This window comes from Tachysurus fulvidraco, chromosome 14 (assembly GCF_022655615.1).
Source record: "Tachysurus fulvidraco isolate hzauxx_2018 chromosome 14, HZAU_PFXX_2.0, whole genome shotgun sequence".
NCBI classification, from domain to species: Eukaryota; Metazoa; Chordata; class Actinopteri; order Siluriformes; family Bagridae; genus Tachysurus; species Tachysurus fulvidraco.
In genome coordinates, this window is record NC_062531.1 from 24,004,433 (window position 1) to 24,022,309 (window position 17,877).

A 17,877-nucleotide genomic window follows, 5' to 3' on the forward strand; every position below is an offset into this window, starting at 1 on the left:
AAACTGAAAAATAATTAATTACTTAATTAATAGCCTATAACACTATAGCTTAAAGTAAGGAAGCAAACAAAATGAATAAACAAACAAACAAATAAATAAGCACAACCCCATGAGGAAGAACAGAAACAAAGAAATAAATAAGCATAGGTAGATAGATAGACAGACAGACAGACAGGCAGGCAGGCAAACAGACAGACAGGCAGACAGACAGACAGACAGGCAGGCAGGCGGACAGGCGGACAGACAGACAGGCAGGCAGGCGGACAGACAGACAGACAGACAGACAGACAGACAGACAGACAGGCAGGCAGACAAACAGACAGACAGATAGACAGATAGACAGATAGATAGATAGATAGATAGATAGATAGATAGATAGATAGATAGATAGATAGATAGATAGATAGATAGATAGATAGATAGATAGACCCTTTAATAAACACATCTGTTAGTTTCTGTATGTTCTGTTCCTGTTGTTTTCTGCCCTGGGGTGTGGCGCGTGAACAACATTCCCTTAACGACTCTGTGTAACTCCTATGTGCCGTTTCCTTTAGTTTGACTCAGAGGTGAATGTGTAAGACTTTCTAATGCTAATTAATCCCCGACATAGCGCTCACACGCGATACTAACTTTTAAGACTTTTAAAAGTGCGCCTGCCATTTATTATTTTTAATTTATTCATTAAAATAATAACAAAAGAGAAAGCCGAGTCTGCGCTCTTGCCCTCGTCGGTTTCCATGGTTACGCTGAGACGCCTCTACTAAACTACTAAAAATGAAGGTGGGCAACGTGACAGTGTTTAATGTCAGGTGAGCGTAGGTTATTATTTATATATAGATATATATACGTACTATTTAGTACAAAAATGCGTGTTTGAGCATTATTTTATAATGCAATAGTGTTTACTATTTTAGCATGCTGTTCATTAAAGAAATGAACTGTTTTCCGATTATTTCTTTTAAACTGTGTTATTTTTAATGGGTATATATATGCTATATATGCTCTCTCTCTCTCTCTCTCTCTCTCTATATATATATATATATATATATATATATATATATATATATATATATATATATATATATATATATATATATATATATATATATAATGTATGGGGGCAAGTCGTGCCCTGACTCGTAATCCTAAGGTTGTGGGTTCGAGTCTCGAGCCGGCCATGACTGAGGTGCTCTTGAGCAAGGCACCGAACCCCCCAACTGCTCCCCGGGCGCCGCAGCATAAATGGCTGCCCACTGCTCCGGGTGTGTGTTCACGGTGTGTGTGTGTTCACTGCTGTGTGTGTGCACTTTGGATGGGTCAAATGCAGAGAACGAATTCTGAGTATGGGTCACAATACTTAGCCGTATGTCTTTTCACTTTTATAATATTTTTTTAATGTGTATGCAATGAGTTTTTTGGAATAACTGCCAATTGTTGATTTTATTTATTTATTTGTTTGTTTGTTTGTTTATTATTTGTTTATTGGTCACAGCAACTACATCAGATTAGTCTCAAGTCTTTATGTGAAAGTTAAAGGCCAATATAGGAAATGAGCAGAGACCATTTACATTTAAATGAGATCGGTTTCGTTATAGAAACCTGTCCAGGCTTGCTTAAGCAGAGCTTCAGAGTTACAGCTATATTTCTGAATTTAATTATTTGATAACAGATTCATCATTTATTCGTTCATTCATTTCAGAAAATAAGAACAGGTACCACTTTACCCTCAGTCCCCCATTTTATTTCTAAAAACAGACAAACAAGATTCAATGTGCTAAAAAAAATATTCCCAAAAGAAATAAAGACACACTATTGTGAGCATCTGGATATCTTAATCCGATCCTGAGTGACACCTAAAATACTTATAGTGCAATCAAGTGTTTTAGCATATATTAAAGAGTCCCAGGGATCTTTGGTCAGTTCTCATTTCAAGCCTGACTTGAAAGAAGTACAGACCATTACTTTTTCATTAAGAAGAAAAACAAGAGTTAACTCCTGCTGTGTTGACCCACTCCACGCTGGCTGAGATTCAGGGGCTCGGGGGTGGGTTAGTGAGATATAGGGGCAGTGCTTTAGAAAAACAGGGGGGTCTGAGGGGCGGAGATGGAGGGATGAGGAGGGGAAGGAGGTTAAATAGGCTGGGTGGTTCTCCCCCCTTCACTTAAACATACACTCTCTCTTGCTCTCTCTATCCTGCGGCCCATGTGTGCACGGTGCAGAACTTCACAGAGAGACTTCTGTTCACAGAGGAAAGCCAACAAGTTGCCTTTTGCAGCCCAGCAACTTTTGGTTCTTCAGTTTTAAAAGCGCACCTGGACGAAAGGAAGACTTCTTCAAGCAGGACTTTTTAAAAGCTTTGTGGAACCGAGACACCGTCACCTTTATCCAATGGATCCCACGGAATACCCTGACAGCTACGATTATTATGAAGACAACGAGACGACCTGCGACTACTCAGAGTGGGAGCCATCCTACTCCCTCATCCCTGTCCTTTACATGCTCATCTTCATCCTAGGTCTGTCCGGGAACGGGATGGTCATCTTCACCATGTGGCGTTCGGCCAAGTCCAAGCGCCGTGCTGCAGATGTCTACATCGGCAACCTGGCTTTGGCAGACCTGACCTTTGTGGTGACCCTGCCACTGTGGGCTGCGTACACGGCACTCGGGTACCACTGGCCTTTCGGTGTGGCACTTTGCAAGATCAGCAGCTATGTGGTGCTGGTGAACATGTATGCCAGTGTCTTTTGCCTCACATGCTTGAGCTTTGATCGCTACCTGGCCATTGTGCACTCACTGAGCAGCAACCATCTTCGATCACGAGGCACTGTGATGGTATCACTCGGTGCCATTTGGCTGCTTTCCGGGACTCTCGCAGCACCTACGCTGCTCTTTCGCACCACGGTGGACGATGTGATCAGCAACCGCACCACCTGTGCTATGGACTTCAGCCTGGTGACTCTGAATCAGCGCCACGAGTCACTATGGATTGCCGGATTGAGTTTGTCTTCCTCAGCTCTTGGTTTCTTGCTCCCCTTTATGGCCATGACTGTGTGCTACTGCTTGATAGGCTGTACAGTGGCACGCCACTTTGGCCACCTTCGCAAAGAGGACCAGAAGAAGCGGCGCCTCCTAAAGATCATCACCACTCTTGTGGTGGTATTCGCCCTCTGCTGGACACCTTTCCATGTACTGAAGAGCATGGATGCGCTGTCATACCTGGGACTGGCTCCAACCTCTTGTGGTTTCCTGCACTTCCTGCTGCTGGCGCACCCGTATGCCACCTGCCTGGCGTACATCAACAGCTGCCTCAACCCATTCCTCTATGCCTTCTTCGACCTTCGTTTCCGCTCACGGTGCCTCTGCCTGCTCAGCCTGAAGAAGGCTGTGCATGGTCATGTCAGCTCTGCCTCATCCACACTCAGTGCACAGACCCAAAAGTCCGAGTTGCACTCGCTTGCCACCAAAGTGTGAGGAGAAGGGAACAGAAAGAGATAAAAAAAAAACAGAGGTGAGAGAAAAAATGGGGAGCGACCAGACGGCTGGACCATTCTGGTGGCTTCACTCATCCAGGCTGAGCCTCAAACATGAACATTTATATGACTTTTGGACTTTTAAGTCTATCTCTCTCTGTCTCTTTGAAGAACCAGTTCATTATATGTACAGCTTGTAAATAATACTCCCAGGCTTGTGTAATCTACTGTAGGAACAATGATGTATGCAAATTGTATGAGGAGGAATTGTAAGGAAAGTTCTGGGCTTCAGTTTTCAACTCCACTGAGGTGATAACAGAGAAATCTACGGCTTGTATATGAATGTGTGTGTGCATGCGTGTGTATGTACGCTGGTCTAAGATACAAATTGTACAGTATTTTCCTACTTCAAAAAACACGTTTAGCATCTCTAGCACTTGTGTAAAACGATGATTAGAAATGTATGAGTTTGCTTAATGAGCCCTTCTTCCTGCCTTTGCTTGTGTGTTTGCTGACGAAAGCTTCAAAGTGTGTGTGTGTGTGTGCTGGGGGGGCAAGTAACTAAAGTAAAGGTGTTGTAGCTTAATTAGATAGTTTAAAGAGTGGTCAGAGACACGGGAGGAGGAGGAGGAGGAGACGGGGCAGACAGACAGATGGCAGCTGACAAATGTCTCTTGGAAAGGGAGAGAGGTGAGGACGGTAGGAGGTGCCAGGGTGGCGGTGCTCTCCAGATAAAGTAGGGCTCATGAAATGTTTATTTTTTGCTGATCTTTCTGTAACTAACTACTGCATTAAAGATATTATGAAGCAAAGCCAACTTTTGTGTCACATATATATAAAAAAACATCTGTGTGAGTGTGGGTGTAATCATCAGTTAATGTTTCGGTTAAAGACCTCGGTCGAGGGGGCTATTTATCAGACACAGACATGCGAGAACGTTTAAAAACCACAAGCATATAGTAGCTGAATTGTAAAAAACTTTGGTTAGCAATTAATATGTTTTGGCTAGCAATGTTTCCTGGCAGTCATAAAAAAAAAATAAAACACCTGAATCAGATAGTTCGCCTAATTAGTGGCAATCCATAAGATTGTTAGACAAAGCCTCATTGCTTTACATTGTTTATTGAAAATGCACATTTTATATAAAATGTTTTCAAGAGAGAAACCGGGGAGGAACATTCGCTTTACAAGGGGGATGGTTTATGTCATTTGTTTTAAAAGTCCTCTCGCATCCCCCCTCCATCAAATCCAGTCCTGCAAGCACACACATTCTTTAAAAGTGCTGAGACTTCGTTCTGGGTCTCTTTGACTCACAAACCAATTCTTAACAAAATTAACAATTAAAGACAATTGATGGTGCAGGTTACATTCAGAGACACTATGAGACACTGTAGGTGCTTTTGTTTTTCTACAATCCAGTTCATATTTTCTGGAATGAACCTCAGTGTAAATAGTTAAATAACTAAAAATTAGTACTGATGACCGCATGATTAGAGCTGTAATCAGTAATGTGTGTTTTAGACTGATGATCAAATCGAGTTATTAGTTTTAACTATACTATCACTCTATTGTAATTTAACACAGTTCAAATGTTTGTTTGAGGAATATTTCTTGAACAATTGGTGTTATTTTCTGTCAGTGGTTTCTAAAAGGTCTGATTAGAATTTGACTGTGTGTGTTCAAGGGTAGCAGAGAAACCGTTCCTGTTCCTGTCTACGACAGAAACCTTATGGGTGTAGTTAGCCTGCTTCTCCAGAGACGCCAGGTCAAGATCAGGTCCAACAGGAATGTAGACAGAGACTCTCCCTCCCTCGCACACAGCATGTGGTCAAGAAGATAGTGATTAATATCACCCATGCTAAGAAAGATTTGAGCTGGAATGAGCCTTGTCCTTTTCCAGTGTGTGTGTGTGTGTGTGTGTGTGTGTGTGTGTGTGTGTGTGTGTGTGTGTGTGTGTGTGTGTGTGTGTGTGTGTGTATTGTAACATAGCATTTTTCATCACTGATTGTTAACAGCCATTTCTTAACACCAAGGATACTAAAACTTGAATTTCTGGTATAAGATATGTCTAAAATGCATGTATATTTAGCTTTCCTGAGAAAAAAATGTTAATTAACTAGCAAGTTCATCCTGTGGAAACTTGAGCTAAAACATTTAATCTGAAAAATCTAGCTAATCTAGCACAGACAGGTATGGCTAGCTAGTTATTTTTAGCAAATAGAGGTTACTGCTAGCATAATAATTCTACTACAGGCATGTATTTATAACCAATTTTACCAAAGGAGCTTATTACTAGAAAGCTAATTTTTACAAGAAGCTGCTACTAGCTAGCTTTGCCTTTTTACAAAAGGATAATGCTAACTAATTACTAGCTAATCCTACAACACGAGCTTATGAATAAGTAGCTAATATTATAACTTTATAGATACATGATTGAAACAGATTGTTAGCACTAACTATCCACTTATACAAAAGGTGATTATTACTATTTTAAAGATTATTATATTATTATATTATTTAAGATTATTAACAGCAAGCTAATATTACCACAGGAAGCTATTACTAGCTGGCTAATATTACCAAAAAGTATCTGCTAGTCTAGCTAAATATCAAAAGCAGAACTACATCAGTAAATATTGTCACAGTGGATTCTGAGATTTTGTGTGTGTGTGTGTGTGTGTGTGTGTGTGTGTGTGTGTGTGTGTGTGTGTGTGTGTGTGTGTGTGTGTGTGTGTGTGTGTGTTTTAAGTTCTACAGAACTGGAAACAGACTTGTGTAGAAGAAAAAATGGTGTTTAAGCTAGTACATAAGAACAGAAAAACAAACACGAATGTATATTGAGAAACACAGAAAAGACAAATGAGCAGGCACAGAAGGGGGAGGGATCAAACACACACGCGCGCACACACACACACACACACACACACACACACACACACACACACACGCACACTCTAAAAGCATACCCAGCAATCTCGTCTCTCTACACCAAAGCAGACCCTGCCATCAATTCCAGATCAAAGTGATGAAGGAGAAACCCAGAATGCTTCTCACCCATGTCACAGAACTTGGCCGTGGTGAGAAGTGTTAATCCCAAGATAAACATGCCTGGATTGTTTCTGGCCAATTTGTCTGAGGAGCACACACATGCACACGCGATTTAGGAGACAAAGACGTAACGAGGTAATCAAATCATTCGAGAAATGTGGTCAGTGATGTCATCTGAGAAAACAAGCCTTAATGTTGAGCTCGGTGTGGGGTTAATCCGTTAACTTTCACACCGAGTGGCTGGCATAATGACATGATAGCTCAGTGATTAAAGTCTTTTCTCAGTGATTATAAGGTTGTAAATTCAAATGCCAAACTATCACATATTCTCTGATACACATCCAAATGAAGCAGGTTTTTGCTTCACGTGGTTGGGGATCGACTGATTCAACATCAAATGTAGTATAAAATCAGAGCATGGAGATATAGATTATTATCCCACAGAGGAGATCTTACCGTGATGGCAGCATAAGAAACAAATAGTAAAGTTCATATTTACTACTGCCTTTTTGCTTCCACATAAACCCAATAGAGACCCAAGCACCGATGGGACTTAGTAGTGATCTTACTACGGCTTGAATGTGCATGTGAGTGTGTGTATGTATATGCATGATAGTTTCTGCTTCTGCTACGTTATCTGTGCTTGATAAAATGGAAGGAGAAGGTTTCAGTCAAGGGGAGGCAGCAGAAATCTGAAGAAACATAAACACACAGAAAAAGAACAAAGCAGTCATTAAAAACAAGTAACTCCTGTATTGTTAACTTGGTTAGGTGTGTTTTCATGGTTCATTACAGACCAATTACAATGTGAACTCATAGTGTGTGTGTGTGTGTGTGTGTGTGTGTGTGTGTGTGTGTGTGTGTGTGTGTGTGTGTGTGTGTGTGTGTGTGTGTGTGTGTGTGTGTGTGTGTGTGTGTGTGTGTGTGTGTGTGTGTGTGTGTGTGTGTGTGTGTGTGTGTTCGACAGCTGCAAACCCTCATGAGGACAACCAGAAGCATGTTTCCTCCTCCATCAACGTCCACAGAACAATTTTTCAAGTTTTGTCACCACTTTTTGCATAACAGCAGATTATTAGGAATAAAGGAACCAAATGTTCAATCAACCAAGTTCTTCTAAAACTGCAGTGATGAAGCTAATATAGTTATTTTAATTACATTTATCTCAGCCTCAAACCCAGCTATTTTTTAAAAAACATTTCAGACACACAGTTGCATCAAGTTACGCTGTTAGACTATGAAACAGACCAATAATTTAATTAGTGATATTAGTCATTTATTTTGCTGCTACAGTTTGGGAGACATGAAAGGCTTATGGTGAAACTGGACAAAAAGTGATGCTTAATTTCTTAAATGGCCGTCTCCATAATTAAAGTTCAGATACATGATGTCACTGAACTTGTGATTAGTTGGCTAGCCTTATAGTTCCAGTGTACTACACTAGCTAAACTAGAGAAGTGAACTTCAGACAGTGTGTGTATGTGTGCGTTTAGATGACCCAGACCTCTGTACTTACACACTTTTGAACATCAAAGAGTGGCAAGCTGTCATCTGATACACACACCACATTACTGAGTCACATAACCGTATCCATAACTTAATGTAATCTGTGTGTGTGTGTGTGTGTGTGTGTGTGTGTGTGTGTGTGTGTGTGTGTGTGTGTGTGTGTGTGTGTGTGTGAGAGAGAGAGAGAGAGAGAGAGAGAGAGAGAGAGAGAGAGAGAGAGAGAGAGAGAGAGAGAGAGTGAGTCCAAGCTGAAAACTCGTCTAGACAATAGACTAGACACACCCCTTATCCATCAAAACAAAGAGGCCAAGCTGGATCATGAGTTTGTTCAAGCACACACAAACACACACACACACACACACACACACACACACACACACACACACACACACACACACACACACACACACACCTACAGAGCTAGAAAGGAAAATCAGCGAGTGTGTGTTACACAGCTGTATAAATGTGAGATTAGAATGGCGACTCAGCTGAAGTAATTTATCTATATAAATTTATCTATATAATTTATGATAAGCTGTTATGCTAACGATTTACGCTAATATTCAACACACATGCTATTGTTTTGATTGTCAGAAAATATTGACACTTGATGCCCTGCGCCGTGTTCTCTGTCCCATGAGGTGTGTTCAAATTAATTTGCGGATTTAATATAATCGATAATTAATTGTACAAATGCAGTAGCTACCAACTAGCAAAAGCTGGCTAGATTACACTTAAACATTAAGTATTTTTTAAATTCTGGTGAGTAGAGCCCTATAAACATTTCCCTCAGACGTCTTGATAAATTGTTACAGAAAGACATTTCATGGCTAAAACTAAAATTGATGACTAACTTCGTCAGTTCTGCTATATTGAAGAGTCTCAGTGATGAGTCTCACCCCTTGTAACCTCTGGGTTTTTTTGTTTTGTTTTGTTTTTTTGTTTTGTTTTTTTTATTTATGAGGTTGTTAATATCACTAGAGTGTTCTCTTCATGTAGACAGTTTTCATACACACATAAATCAGGTTATAAACAGCTACATGTATAAAAACTTATCCCGACATCATCCCTTTTTCTCTCTTCAAATAAACCACATTTAAATGACTTTTAAAAAGCTTTCTGCTGAAGATTTATGTGCTGGTAAAGTAGCAAATCCAGACCGATTTTAGTCAAGCAAGATTTCAGCTTCATTGTACAGTACCTGGGTAAGGAGCGTAACCAAATACTTAAAAACAGTACAGCACTGAAAACAGCAGCAATTTGGAAGATTATGGGTAATTTGGTAAGCAAACCCATAAGGGCCAGTGGAAAAGGTCTATGAGAGAGGAGACGCTTTGGAAACGGCACAGCTTTAATCTTGGACGTGTATAAGAACTGACTAAAGGTGATGTCTAACATAAAAAATGTGTTTGTACCTGTGGAGAAATACTGACAGAGGGATTCACATTTTGGGAGATGGGTTCAGATATTGTAGAAAGCTTTTTTTAACTGTAAAGAACATTTAACTGTTTCTATCCAAGTTTAAAAGAGACTTAATCAAGTTAGCATCATCATCATCATCATCGTCATCATCTGCTCCATGTCTTTTTCATGAACATCATTCTTTAACACCACCCTCAACCCCCAAAACCTACCACCATTTCGTTTCTCTTCCCTGTGGTTAGGCTTTCGTTTGATGTTCCATGTGAGCTCTTCACCTTCTCTGTTTACACCCTAATGAGCTTCCAGACCACTAATCTAGAGACAAGCAGTGCTACAAGCCACATGACCATGGACAGGAAGAAAGGGACAAGAGAAGCAAAAAAACGAAGAAAAAAGACGACCCTAACACTAGGTCCTGAAGAAGATTTAAGAGTCTGAAAGCAGACCACTATCCAGCAATTTCACAGCGTATACCTTGTTAAAGATTCGTTTTGGCCGTTACGGAGCACCTGTGGAGCGACCAGAAGAATTGTGAAATGGCACCATTGATAAGTTCGCAGTTGTGTGTGTGTGTGTGTGTGTGTATGCGTGGTCCATTTTAACAAGTAGCGTGAGTGTCCTGATATGCTATCTCTCCCTCAGAGTCAGATGTCGCTCGTAAATTAAACTTTTCCACTCCAAATCTTGGTTCAGACCCATATGCTGAGCCAGAGGGGGTCACAGCTGCCCCTAGTGCTGTCCTTTTCCCTCTAGGCTTCTCTGGCTTCTCAGTTGGACTCGCCCTATGATAGGCCATTAGGGTAAAAGAAAGCTCGCTGATCTGTTATCCTGCACACATCCATGACAATAGAAAGAGCTGAGAGCCAATACACACATCCATACCGACAGATCCAAGCAAAGCAACGACAAAACACTTGAACGAATAACCAATCCAGGGATCCGCTAACTCTCCTGCTGGACTCCTGCTGTCGTTTCACGTCTGAGAAAAAAAGGCGCGAACGCCTTCCTTTCACTCCATTCCTTTCGGCTTGGTGTGTTTTATCTATCGTGATTATACCGTGATGTGGATCGGGTAAATATTCCATGCTAAATTTTAACCTCTTAACAGGACGACATTATTGTGTGTGTATGTGAGACTGTGGTAAAGGAGTGCACACAATATTTTTAATATGTTATTTTGGGAAAAATATATTAAGTAAAATAAATCGGGGGGAAAAAAACACAGCTTCTTTGCAGCCTGTGTACTACCTTAGGAAAACAGTTATAAAGCTGAGTGCAAATTTACACTTTACATTATCAGACTTTAAATATTCATATTACCATATTATTATTTTTTCTTCTCTACAATTCTATTTATTATTGGCTATCAAAAGGGCTCATTTGAGTATTTTTAAATCTTGGATTTTTAAACACAAGAGTGTAATGGAGAAAAAAAAAAACAAGAAAAAAAGCATCAAGTGAGCATCGGCCATACAGGAAGAAACGTCGTGTAGATCTCTGAATGCATAACACCATAAACCTCATGGATGAGAGGCTTCTCCCTCAGAACAACTCTTTGGCTTTCACTTCTATCAGACACAAATCTGAGGCTTACAGCACAAGATCAGGAATTCATCCATGGTTCCTTTGAATATACTACATAGAGTAGCATTAGTTCGATTCAGTGCTTCTATTGATTGTACTCTTCTGGCTCCAGGACAGATCTTTATCAGCCTCGTCATGGTCTTTTGCCCTTTGCTGTATCTCAAGCTGTCAAACTAATCAACTATACGAGCCTGCATCCTTTCCTGTCAAGAAGAGCCACGGAAACATGTTGCAGCAGACTTGGGTTTTAGGGTTAAATGTCTTGCTCTGGGGCACAAACACAGCAGGACTGACTCGGTAAAGCATAGCGTCTCAAAATCGCTGCATATTTTTTGTTTTTTACTGCTTGGTCACATCCGATCAAAGGTTTTGAACTACCTGAGGGCCTCTGAGGACTGAGCTTGTTATGTTTTTGAACGTGTTTTCTGTCACTTTTCAATCTCAGTCTCAGTAAATCATCATTTCACTAAATGTTTGCATTAACATATGGCTTTGTTTTATCGAGCTGTGATGTAAATGAATTTATTATTTAAATGATTTATATTATTTAAAAAATTCCCATTCAGTCTATAATTTGGATCTTAACAGGCACTATGACGGCATTTTTTTCTTATTAAGGAAATTGTATTAATTATTTCATAATTTTTCAGGTTACAGTGTTTCATACAACGGACTAAAAATTTCGGAATAAAATTTCATACAACGGACAACTCACGGAAAATAATACTTCAAGTATGAGATGTCAGGGGATATCGTGAACTAAATCCATCTAATATTATCTTGAATTTTGCATTCTATTAATCTTCATATTATTCTTTATATTAACCTTTTGTTCTATGTTTATGTTCTGTAAAGCTGCTTTGAGACAATGTCTATTGTAAAAAGTGCTATACAAATAAACTTGAATTGAACTGAAACTTGAATTGAATGTCAAACGGATTTGCAAAATAATGCAATAAATAATATGATTTCTGAAGTGTTTTAATGATTAAGAGTCATTAAGAGTCGGATAGGAATTTAATGCTTTATCTAGGAGACATTTATAACCGTATGTTAGGTTAAATAAAGTGCATTGTGTGCAAACTGTGAGATAAAAAAAAAGTTCAGACAGACAGGACACACACCACAGGACACATAGACAAAATAGCACAGACCAGTGTGCATACTGTACATTGTGCAAAAATATTGGAACAGGGTTGTAAACAAAGTGTGTGTGTCTGTGTGTGTGTGTGTGTGTGTGTGTGTGTGTGTGTGTGTGTGTGTGTGTGTGTGTGTGTACCATTTAATTTGTTTTAATCATCAATACAGCCAAGCATGGTTTAAGAGAAGAAAGAATGTTGCCAAAGGCACCCGTGTGTGTGTGTGTGTGTGTGTGTAAGTTAAGATGGGAAGAGGTCCCTCTCCGATTGCCCTGAGAACGCTCAGGTCTTCCTCTCTCATTGTGCTGCTTAATGGATTAGACATGCAGTTTCCTGCAGGCTGAATGAACTCAGGCAGGATTGTGGCATTTGTACCTGACAGGTAACACACACACACACACACACACACACACACACACACACACACACACACACACACACACACACACAGCTGAAAAGGGTCCGATGTTGTGTGTCTAAAGTACTGGAATGCACTCATTCATTACATTTTCTAAACCTGTGGTTCAATCATTAAGTAAACGTTTTTAAAAGTCTAGGACAAAACAAAGGACACTTGCACCTTGGTTAAAAGACCAAAAGCCGATTTAAAGCATAACTTCAGACAGTGTGTGTATGTGTGTGTTTGGATGATAAAGCATATTAATCATTAAGAATATTTCGGCCGCAAACTCACCTAAATATTAAAGATCCTGAGATAAAAGGCTAATCTTACCTCGTACTTTTAACATACTGCTTAGCATAAAAAATGTAATTACCTCAGCATAGAGTAGCTCCAGTATTAGCCAGATAATTAGCTTGGCTAACAATCACATTACGTATCAGTAGTTTACCTGAGGTACGTAGTTCATCTACCCAATGTTAAGTTTCCATTGGCTCATCAGATGTAACTGATGCTAAACATGGACATGGAAAGTCTACTGCATTGTGTAATACAACTGTCAGTAAACTAGAAGCAGTTAAGCTCCCACACAGGCACTTATGTGTATTTAACGGTCCTTCAACCTTCAAAGTATCTACTAACGTGGCACAAAAAGGCTAGTCAGTACATATGCTAATCTCTGCAGGATTCTTCTCTCTTCCTGCATCCCTCCATCCCTCCTCAATCGATCCCACTTTTATATTCACATGTCCCAATCTGGATTGTGATGTGCTCGCATCCAGAGATGGTTTTAGTGGGAGGAAGTGTGTTTCTGTGTGTGTGTGTGTGTGTGTGTGTGTGTGTTTCTGTGTGTGTGTGTGTGTGTGTGTGTGTGTGTGTGTGTGCAGCTGGACTGGCAGTGGGTTTGAGACATGGACAGGAGACTTATTTAGCCCTTTAATGCTCATAATGCTGGTCTCTCAGCACAGCATCAACAGACCCTTTGTGGCCACTGTGGAGGAGGATGAGTTCCTTCTGCATCCAGATCCGGTGCTCATCACACACACACACACACACACACACACACACACACACACACACGCACGCACGCACGCACACACACACACACACACACACACACACACACACACACACACACACACACACACACACACACACACACACACACAGAGACATTTTCATGCATCTTCATCAATCCTCTATTCTCATGCGGCAAATTTTATAACTAACATGTTATGCGTATACACACACACACACACACACACACACAACACACACAGACTTGCATAGGTGTGACAAGCTAGTGTTTTTAGGTGTGACAAGCTAGAGGCTTTTGCAAGGACAGCTTGTTCTCTTTCCTATTAAGACATCCTGCAACACACACACACACACACACACACACACACACACACACACACACACACACACACACACACACACACACACACACACACACACACACAAACACACACAAACACACCTGTCTCATCTGTGAATCCTCTGCCTGTAACAACAACCCCTCCCACCCCTCTTCCTGACAGGTGCCTCTATGAAAAGACCTCCAGTGTGAGAGATGGCTGGCACCCCATCAAAGCTGCAAAATGAGGGGAAGTGTGTGTGTGTGTGTGTGTGTGTGTGTGTGTGTGTGTGTGTGTGTGTGTGTGTGTGTGTGTGTGTGTGTGTGTGTGTGAGAGAGAGAGAGAGAGAGAGAGAGAGAGAGAGAGAGAGAGAGAGAGAGAGAGAGAGAGAGAGAGAGAGAACCAGTGTAGCATACCAATATATATTAATGAATAAATAGAGACATCTCAAGGGTGGTGTCCGTTAAAATGCAGTGAGACTCTCAGATCTTTAGGGCTTAGTGATATCTGACTTTAACTTTAAGTATTTTTTTTTCTAAGAATATGTGAAGTGAACCAAAATACTAGCATTATCGGGCACAGGGTAATCAGTATTGAACTAGCATTGTAGTGAACACAACAACCAAAAACTGGCATTGTCACAAAAAACTACCATTATGGTGAATATGTATCCAAGAAGCAGTATCATAATGAAAAGATAACCAAGAAATTACATTATAATAAAAATGAATGACCAATAATGCTAGCATTAAGCTGAACAGGTATCCAAGAACTAGCATTACAGTAAACAAAATAACTAAAAATTATTATTACTTATTATAATTATTACAGCAAACTGAGTAACCAGTAATCAGCATTACGGTAAATAGGTAACTAAAACGTAGCATTTTAGTGAAAATGTAAGCAAAACTAGCATTATAGTAAACATGGTAATTGATACCTAGCATTACTAGTAAATAGGTAAATCAGTAACTGAGAATTAGCATTACTGTGAAAAGATAAAAATAAAAATAAAAATGTGTTCTTGGTGATTTGTATACCAAAACTAAATTTGTATACTCAAAAATATGCACTTTTCTGGCATTGGATGTGTTTGTGAGTCTTTCACAAATCCAAAGTGGCAGGATTATAATGCAGTGACCTGTTATTATAGTGTTATATTCATTCGTTTGTCTTCAGTAATTACTTTATCCTAGTCAAACTGGCAGTTGATCTAGAGAATATCTAGGGATTTGAGGTAGTTCTGGTCCACTAATGTGACCTTTTGTTTGTATCGCACTGTTTGTCTTTGTCTAACCTTTAACCTGAATGAACTTGCTAGTTACCTACTCAACTACTTTGTGTTTAAGTGAATGTGGCTTCCTCAGGACCTATTTCTGTTCAAGGAGCAAAAACTTTTAAAAAAAATTGTCATTTACTCTATCTAAAATTCTTGTTTATAAAACTGTCATATGAAATTAACATCATTTCAATCGCTCCTTTATAGTGAATATTGGCAGAGGTCAGAGATCCATGCCAATATTCAGTATAACTGCACTCTTGCGTAAATATTCCATGGACGGGATGCCGGTCCCCTAAAGGACACCACCATACACACACATTCACAAACCTTTGTGCAAATCATCCTACCGGCTTGAGAAGTTGGAGTGAACTGAAGAAGCCGTAAGAGAACGTTCAAACCTCTACTCAGAAGCTGGGAGAACCATGTGTTATATGATCGCACACATTGGGAGGCTGGTGTTAAGTGGGTTGATAACTGGATTGGACTAAGATGTAAGCCATCATTTCTATAAGACTACACTGATAAAGTGCTTGGGTTTAATCCTTTCAGGCCCACTCCAGCCTGACTGGACCAAAGATAAAAAAATTTGTTAAATAAATTCAGTAAATCTGTATCAGTCTTTCCATTGAGTCTCAACCTGCTCTGGGATTAGAACAACATCCACAGCTGTTACCCCCTGAAGGTGGTGCTGAAAGTGATAACCATCGTGAATCTCCAGTGGGCTTAGTGTTATACAACACTACCCTCTCCTGGACATATTTTAAAAGACAAAAATATACATTAATGGTTAAACTATAGTGAAATTCTTTCTTAACATATCCCAAATTGTGGAGGTTTGGGTCAGAGCACAGGGTCAGCTATGATACAGCACCGCTGGAGCAGAGAGGGTTAAGGGCCTTGCTCAAGGGCCCAACAGTGGCAGCTTTCCAGTGCTGAAGCTCGAACCTTGTTCTTCTGATCAACAGCCCACAGCCCTTAAACACTTGAGCCACCACTGCTCAACACTGATCATAAACGCATAAGGAATTACTATATTCCATATGTGTAAAATTGAGTTATAAGTAAACTAATAGTGTGATTGGTGTGTGATTGTTAATAGGAGTATTATTTGATAATGATAAGGCCGTTAATTAACAGATTGGCATTGGGGGAGGTTAAATAACTGGATAATGTTTTGTTTTTTTAATATTATGTGCAAGTCCATAGACAATGTAACCCCTCAAAGCGGTGTTTGTAGCCTTGTTCTGTTTAATTTTATGCTAAATGACATCTCAGTGAGAATTGGATCAGGAATAGGCAAATTATTCAATCCTGATGGCAGAGCTTTATGGAAGATCAAATGCAGAAAATTTGGAGAGGAAAATAGAACTAGAAGTTGCTGTTGAAAAAAAACAAAACAAAAAAAAACCTGACAGTTCAATTTAAGTTATATAATCATACATTAGAACACTGTTCAGGTATCCGGGCATGTTGGTGGATTAAGATGGATAGAAGAACAGAACAGGACATAATAATTAATTGATAATATTCGACTAATGCACACTTCAGCATAAACATTATTGTTATAGGAAAGGTTTCGACTAGTGGTTCATTAGACATCTGCAAAAGATTATTTTATTATTTATATGCATCAAGTATTAAAAAATATTAAAGTATTGCATACAACATCAGACAGCTTTGGATGGACTGTGCCAGTCTCACCTGTGCCAGTCTTTTTACTTGGTTTCTACCAGAAATTCTATCACTTGATCTCCATCTGTCAAATATTATAAATGAAAATCAAAGGTATGTTACTCCTCCCTGTTTGACTGCACAATTATTTAATTTATTATTTACACCTTCACTCTTCAGAACCTTCATTATTTGATATTTGAGTTATAAACACAGTAAAACTGATCCAGGCTGTTTTTTAAACACAGTCACAAAAAAAAAATAAAAATAAAAGAACACGTCAGAACAACGTCAGAACTGTTCTGTCGTTTAATAGGTACAACATAAACCGAAATGGACTTTTTATTAGTGATGGGAAGTTCGGTTCTTTCCCGCGAACCGGTTCTTTCGGACAGTTCGATTTAATGAACCAGTTCAAAAATCCAGTTCACAAGTAACTTTTACGTCCTGACGTAAAGACGTCATTCACAATGACGTAATGACGCAAATTCCATTATCCCGCTGCCGGCAGATATTAATACAATCAATTTAACACATTCGAAAAGTTCTTTGTAATCATAACTTTAGTTGAATAACGTTTCTTACATTTAAGTTTTGCAACTAAAACACGCAGTACAGGCATTTATGTGCAAACGTGGATGTTTTACGTGTCTTCAAGATATAAAGTTAATAAACTAATCTTCATCAATTTACAAAAAGCGGCATATAAAAATACAGACTAACCTGCACAATAGTCAATGATAAAATTAACTGACATATATTGAGTGACATATATTGATTTTTTTTAATAAAAATGTTTAATAGCCTATGACTAGTTACTATGCATATCCCAATATGTATAATTTGCTCTGAAGGTTCACGCATGCGCAGCATCAACAGTTCTCAGTTCAGTGTACTGATGATTCGCTGTATCGGTTCAGTAATTCACGCATGCGCAGTATCAACAGCTCGCGCTCACAGTTCTCTCTCAGCACAACATGTCAGTTCAGTGTACAGGAGT

At 39.5% G+C, this 17,877-nt stretch overlaps 1 protein-coding gene across 1 annotated transcript; it reads left to right on the forward strand.

The window, feature by feature from the left end:
• The first annotated feature begins 2,112 nt into the window (after window positions 1-2,112).
• aplnra (apelin receptor a) lies at window positions 2,113-4,389 on the forward strand. The gene has a single exon (XM_027151175.2). It carries the CDS (start codon window positions 2,389-2,391, stop codon window positions 3,469-3,471), a length of 1,083 nt encoding a protein of 360 aa, XP_027006976.1. The 5' UTR covers window positions 2,113-2,388; the 3' UTR covers window positions 3,472-4,389.
• Window positions 4,390-17,877: the final 13,488 nt, after the last annotated feature.

Excerpts from the sequence above, each read along its gene's own strand:
- aplnra (XM_027151175.2), top strand. The coding sequence starts at position 2,389 with ATGGATCCCACGGAATACCCTGACAGCTACGATTATTATGAAGACAAC.